We start from the raw sequence: 7,269 nt of genomic DNA, 5'->3' as shown, positions 1-7,269 counted from the left end.
GAATTTCAGAAGAGAATTGAATATCAGAACAGATACAGAATATCCCGTCAGTGTTATTTTCTGTGTTTTTGTGTTGATCATTTCTCTCCATTTTGCAGTCCATGTAACATGAGGACAGTAGCATAAGACATGCAGTACGTGTAGCCTCATACACTCAAAACGAATTTGGTGAAACCAACTATCATAATGCATGGACGTGGAGAGTATTTTTTTCCAGAGCATTGCATTGGACATGGGGTGTTTTATTATCATGTTATAGAAAAGAACAGAGAGAAAACAACAGAACAATTAAAAAGATTGACAGGTGGGCTCTGACTGTCAGAGTGACGCTTCCAGAGGGGTGGAGTAACAGAGAGGCAGGAAAGGCAACTCGATGTGTCTGTCTATCAGTTGAGCCTGTCTGATCAGTCGCGCATCCCCGGTACATATTTCTCACTGCGGAGACGAGACTCCAGCTTCACTATGTGGAGTTTAAAAAAATAAGCAATAAATCCACATTCGTATCGGTTCATGGAGTAGCTGTTGGCGTTTCGTTTGTTTATGAAAAGTCTTTGGAGCGGTAATACATCAACTGTCCACATGAAAGCCGAAAGGGCATCGTTTTTGTGAGCTTCGTCGGAATAGGCTATCCGAGCCTAGCTGTGGGTGTTTAGTTTGCGCGAGGAGACGGAGAGTAGCCTATTGGCGGCATAGCCATTTGATCTGTAATGCGGTGGTGATATGACTGACACGGACTGATTGACATAACCCTCTAATGCCAATCTCCTTCTATCCCATGTTGTGTCTACTTGCAGAGATTGAACCACGGAACAGCACCTGTGCGGAAATACAGTTTGGAACGTTCTCCATCGCCGTGGAAGTTTGATACATTGAAAGACTTTTACTTTCAACGCGAAAATCTGTTATAAAGTATCGTTCCCGGGGTTGGAATCCTTGTTTTTTAATGGAAGCTCCGCGGACTGAATAAGCTTTTGGCGGCTGTCCATGTTCTCCACTGCTAGACTGAAACCTAAAACAGAGGTCTTATAAAAACTGTTTTCAACTCAACATTTCCAGAGAAACATCATTTTGTTGAGAGACAGGCTATTTGTTTCTTCACATTTGACAAACATTCGCTGAAAGATGTTTTTTTTTTTTTTTAAATAATACTTTCACTGACGTTTAGACTTCCTTTGCCAGTCAAAAGAACGGGAATCTAAATTTCTATTCCGATTCTATTGAAGAGAAGGACAAAACTACGTTATTTTGTTTGGTTTCCTCTTGGGTCGTCTTTTATTTTGGTCTCTGCATGAAAGTCAAGCGGAAAGTCTACCAGCAGCATGCCGAGGAGAAAGCAGCAAGCGCCAAGGCGGTCCGTAGGTAAGTACAACTCTGAAGTCTATTTCCCCAATTCCCTCCCATAAAATACTCTCAAGGACGCATTTTCCTATCCTTATTTCAAATAGCCCTAAGTAGACACACATTCGAAACATAAATATAGCTTACTATGTTATACATATTTAGCTACACTCAAAAGGAGATGAACATATATTTTTTGGTCCAGAAAAGTATTTAAGCCTAATTCGAATACTTTCCTCTTTTTTTGTCACGGGTTCATATTCACATATAGGTTGTCAAAACCCATAGGCCTATTGAAGTTTTACACACATATAATATACCTAATGCAATTGGACGTGTGTTTGATCTAGTAGCATATCTTCGGCTTTAAGTACCCATGAAAAACTAGTCGCTGGCGCGTAGTTTAAGTCTCTGCGTTACACTCGGGGATTGCCATCCTTGATTTGATGCCTGATTGATCGTCTGTCATGCGACTACCTTTGATCTATTCATTCCTGTTAAGCGTCAGTAAATCATTCACTGTGGAAACACGCATGCGCTTGACAGCTTGAGCCACTCAACGGACAACTTTTTCCCCTGTCGAGGAGCAGGAGAAAAGACAAATTGAAAGAAAAGTTCCCAAGCGGGGTAAATACTTTGCGATTAATGACCATGGGGGGAGGGACAAGGGATGAAGCGGAGGGAGGGTGCTGGGGCGTGTCAAGATCAGAAAGTAACACTCAAATATTCTTAAGAGTACCTACAGTACGTCGACAATATCCTCCTCAAAGAAGCAACTTTAACTTTCCCCCAGACTTACTAGGCTAGTCTTTACCAATGCAATGCTATACTCAACCCACAATAGAAAGAGCTTTTTTCAGAGTAGCCTAGATTCTATTCTAGGATATAGACTATGCAGTATGCACACTTTCCCCCCGCTTTGATAGTGCGTTTTTTTCCTTCTATTTTCGGGGAGGTGCACAAAAATGTATTTGACACACATACGAGTTTTCATGAAGTGTCATGAAAGATGACCAGAGTTGAGCCTGTCATTTTGGAGACGTTTTTTTTCTTTGTCTCTTATAACATGGAATGATTGACAAGGATTTCCACCAATCACCTAATGAGAAATCTGCCTTTGAAGTTCAGGCATTAACGACTGCTGCTGAACAAAACAGTTCTAGAATATTAAACAGACTTTGGAAATGTGAAGTTAAGCAGGTTGGGAAGGAGTTACTTTGAACTCTGTGGGGTTGTGAATTCAGCTTGAATGCAGAAATTTAAATGTGAGGATATTCTGGTATAAATAGGTGATATGGATAAACTAGTGAAAAAATGGTTACGAATGAAAAGGGTGCCATGGAAGGGGTTTTGTCACTAAGCATGTAGGCTACAGTCAACTCCTAATAAATACAATGGCTTGAGACTGTTGTGAATGCATGTACATTATTTGGGACCAGTAAACTGCAATGCACTTCAACATAGTATGCATATATCTAATGTGTACACTTAAAGGGGACTTTATTGTGTGCTTTAGCCTAGTTTTACCATGCACTGAAATGTACAAAATGCTGCTGAATTATCTGACCCAGCAGCTTGTGCACTCAACCAAGCCATCAGCTCCCTGCTCGACTCCCATCCAGCTTTTGAATATTGATTTAATTGTCTGATTTGTGACGGGAACATACATCACTGGCAGTAATGGTCAATCAAAACTTGGCAGGCATCGTCTTTCCATTATTTCCAGTGTGTGACACATGGTGGTCTCCATCAAAACACTGTGACAATAACTCGTTTGTTTGAGTGTGTGTGACAGAGAGACTTCTTCATTACTGAAAAAAGCACCACTACCCCACACTTACACACACAACCCAAATCATGTATTGAAAGTTAAATAAAAATCTTGACTTAAACACACACTGCAGTCAGGAAAATAAGAATGTGAAAACAACTAGCTTTGTTTTGCTGAAAAGCGATTGAATATCACTGTTTTAAAATGGAGGTTCATGCTTTAGTGGTGGATTCTAGCCCCTTGGATGCCGCTGTACCTTGTGTCTAGTATGGCCAGTAACTATACATAATCTCCCCTCCATTTGTAACAACATGGCTGCATCTGTTCGTTTTGGCAGTTCCGTTCAATGCGCTGCAATCCGGGCAGCATCGACTTTTGCTGCAGTCATTTGTTGACGTTTGATCTCCGGAGGGTGCGTCGTTTTCATTTTGGGTGTGTTTTATCACTCTTATTTGGAGTGACCTGCAAGTCCAGGGTAGGCTTACTGTACTTTGATACATTTTCAAGCCAGAGATAAAAAAAAAATCGGTAGCGAGTGTCATTTTATATAATAGTTTCTGAACAAATGGGTCCAGAGAAGCTTTGTTATTTTCATACTAGAGCGTATGGGTGACATAACCTGTCACCTGCAAATGCTTCTTAAATATGTTGTACCACAAGAGTGCAGAATGCCAATATTCTCTCCAAGGGGGTTATGAAATTGAGGCCTTGTCTTGCAGTACTAATACCCTTTGTCACTTATTGTAATAAGTGTTGATTTCAGGACAATTTTCTTCTAAACCTCTACACTGTAAAATGTCACGGTAAGACCTACCCAGGAAAAACTCCATAATATTCAGATACTTAATCATCACCTCAATGACACCAAAACAAGAAACGGCGACCAATAAAAACACACCTTTTCTGTGACGTCGATCTATGCCTCCTTTTCTCCCCAACCAAACCCTGCCTGCTACATGAAAAGGAGTCTCAGTCTCTTAATTATCACCCGAACGAGGGAGGGAGGGAAAAATAAGTCAAGCCTCCTCCCTTCGTACGACGACAAGCGGGCGGCAGCTAGTGGCATCGTTAGCACGACTCCATAATTATCTGGGATGCTGACGGATCTAGCGACAGGGCCCCGCCGATTAATGCTGACAAATTCAGCAAGGTGTCAAGTTCTGCAGCTGGCTTGATGTAATCAAGTTGATATTAGCCCATGTCCCCACACACAAGGCACATTTGCTAACACACACACACACACACACACACACACACACACACACACACCTCCAGTTGCAGTATCAACTAAATTATTTCGAAGGGGTTTCGGGTGGGGGGCTTGCAGCTAGGTGACAAAAGGACTATCTGGCTAATCAAGTTGAAGTCGCCGAGGCAAAGGAACACTGCTAGATAATGGCTGATCTAAGCCGAGTTTCCATGAGTTTTGTACAGGTGTCCTATAACAGGGTTATAAGATGTGCTGGTTTAGGCATCAGTACATTGGATATGTTGTATTGCATATTGTCCTGCATCACGCTGCTTGTTCCATTACGAACAGAGATTGTGTTGCGTACTGTTGGGGTTTCTCTTCCTGTGTTTTCAGGCTAAACGTTTTGGTAGCACTGCAGCTTGTCAGACTTTGCAGGTTGTCAGGTCTCTTAAACTAAGCTGTAGTACAGTATGTGTGAGTCTGTGCGTGTCTGTGTGTAGCAGCCACTGTCTCTTTACCCTAGCTATATTCGGGGATATGCAAAGTGTCATTAACAGTCGACATTGACTCTAGTAGTCGATAGTCATGTTTGCCCCCCTATTTCTCAACGCAAATAGTTTCAATTTGCATGTAGGGTCAGTAGGCCTATAGGAAATCAGAGTTACACACACATATATATACACCCACCCCTCCACACACATACTCCCGTTCCTCATCTACGTGGAGGTTAAGTGACAAATGAAGATCGATGACTGCTCTTATGGAAAAGAAAGGGTGTTGAAAATATGCCTGGATTAAAAGAGCGCCGAGAGAGTGGCGGTGTGAAGGCGTCCGCCTCAGGAGCAGCGCCGCCGAGGTAAAACTATCCCTGGGTTTAACAAGCTTTTTCTCACTCACTCACTCACTCACTCACTCATATATATATCTTTCCACAACCTCCACACCTACAACAATGAAGAACTTGCTACAATCCTGCAGTTTAGTCTTCCAGTACGTGTATGGGAAACCATAGTATCCAAGGAGAACGGAGCAGCTGTATTTCCTCTTCATCTCCCCCTCCCTCGGTGTGGCTTGACATCTCATCTGTCCACTCGTTTCTATCAGCGTGAGACGGAGGCGGAGAGCGAGACGATAAAATAAAAAGAAGAAAGAAAGAGCGAGTCATGACCTGGAGAGGGAGAGAGAGTGGAAGTCCAGAGTACACTCTCTTGAGGTCAATGTGTACTCTGGGGAGTCCCTGTCTGAACGGGTTCCATCTAAGCCCACGCTCTGTGTGTGTGTTTTGGAGGAAGTTGTGTGTTATTGTTACAAAGCAATGTGTATGTTATTTTTTTCCCCCCGCCTTTCTAATGTTTCCTTTGACCTTAGAGGATAGGGGTCATTTGTAGGCTTATACTCCAGTCGTCTCTGAGCTTATGTCAAGGCTTCTGTGTGTGATTGAGAATGTGGACGTGTGTCAGAGTCGTCCGGGTGTTAACTGATAAGTGCCAGACACATGGGATTTTTGTGGCGGGTGTATGATGTTAGGCAGTCCTTTGTCAATTAGCTAAAGCAACTGGATTTCGCTGTGTACTGACACAGTATGACCTCTCTTCATTTTTCTTTTGTTTTAACAAACTGTTAGTTTTATGAGGAAAAGATTGATAGGACTGTGAAGAGCCTGTTTAGTGCATGTGGCACAAGGCCAATATTATATTTTATATTTTGGACAGTGACTTTCAGCCAATACATTTAAGCAAATAGTATTTGTGACCATATTTAGCATCATATTTAGCAGATTATATTTAATCTGAATGACCAATTAAAAATAAACTAAATGCATCTCTCTGATGTCCGACTTTGTAACTGCCTTTCAGAAAAAAAATCTACATTCTGGAACCTTGTGTAGCTCCTCCCCAACTTCCTGTTTCCTACTTCCTGTCTGAGTCTATCTGTACTAAACCAAACTAAATCATACAAATAAAAAGCATCTTTATTATTTCTTTGTTTATTTCCATAACAGAAGCTTTGAACACTAATGTGGTAGAGTGCATTTAACGGTGAGTGGAGGGAAGAAAGAAAAAAATGTAGGAAGAAAGAAAAAGGGGGGGTGGGGGCTGCGAGGAAAAGGTATTAAAAGTGACAGATGAACAGGAGTGGGGAGAAATTCTCCCCCAGCAGCTGTGACTGCTGCCATTACCCTGACAGGTGTCAATTAAGAATTACTGCCAAGGCCCCCAGTCATTTCTACTACACCCACCCCCCCAACCCAGCTGTGTTTGTGTGTGTGTGTGAGAGAGAGAAATAACACTTTACCCTTGTCGCTGTGTTAACATGTGGTCGCAGTCCCCCCCATTGAAAATGAGCCGTTGGGCGGCAGCTAGCTGCGCTAATCGATAACCAGTGTATTAGCAATTATTTTGCCCATTGATTTACGAGGGACAGTAACTCCCCACGCAGTGTTATTAGCCTTTAATTAGATGTCTGCTCTACACACACACACACACACACACACACACACACACTTGCACACTGCCCTGTTGCCAGGTGGATATATGTTGGACGCACACACACACACATACTGTCCTACAGCTTGTTGCTAGGTGGATATATAGTTCCTTAGAGGCAGCAGGGTTTAGAACAATCACTCTCTATCATATCAAAGGCACTACATTTGATGCTGAGGAGCCTTAAGACCCTTGGGCAAGCTGAGGGAGGGGGCAGAATGAAATACAGGTCCATTTCAGATAGTAGTTTCATTGTGTGCACTTGTACTCTGGATGGAGGCTTTTGGTAGGGTAGCGTGTATTAACGACTACTTAACGGTGGCAACATTGTTCCATATTAGCTAGTGGAATCATGCTAACATAGAATCAAGTCACCTGTCACGAACAGCCAATTGACACTTGACAATTTTCATGACATCGGCATCAGTTTCCTCATGCTTAGAGCACGCAAATACTAAGGATGGATGGGTGTTGGAGTTTAG

At 42.4% G+C, this 7,269-nt stretch overlaps 1 protein-coding gene across 1 annotated transcript in view; it reads left to right on the top strand.

Moving 5' to 3' along the window:
* Positions 1 to 371: 371 nt before the first annotated feature.
* The window catches only part of LOC110496330 (teashirt homolog 1), a 29,076-nt gene continuing 22,178 nt past the window's right edge, over positions 372 to 7,269 (top strand). The window contains exon 1 of the mRNA XM_021572155.2: positions 372 to 1,359. Coding sequence (XP_021427830.2) covers positions 1,320 to 1,359 — 40 coding nt within the window. The 5' untranslated portion in view covers positions 372 to 1,319. The remainder of the gene's footprint in view (positions 1,360 to 7,269) is intronic.

This window comes from Oncorhynchus mykiss, chromosome 18 (genome assembly GCF_013265735.2).
Source record: "Oncorhynchus mykiss isolate Arlee chromosome 18, USDA_OmykA_1.1, whole genome shotgun sequence".
Taxonomy (NCBI): Eukaryota; Metazoa; Chordata; class Actinopteri; order Salmoniformes; family Salmonidae; genus Oncorhynchus; species Oncorhynchus mykiss.
The sequence above is the reverse complement of the archived record's forward strand: the minus strand, read 5'-3'. Positions and strand labels throughout refer to the sequence as shown.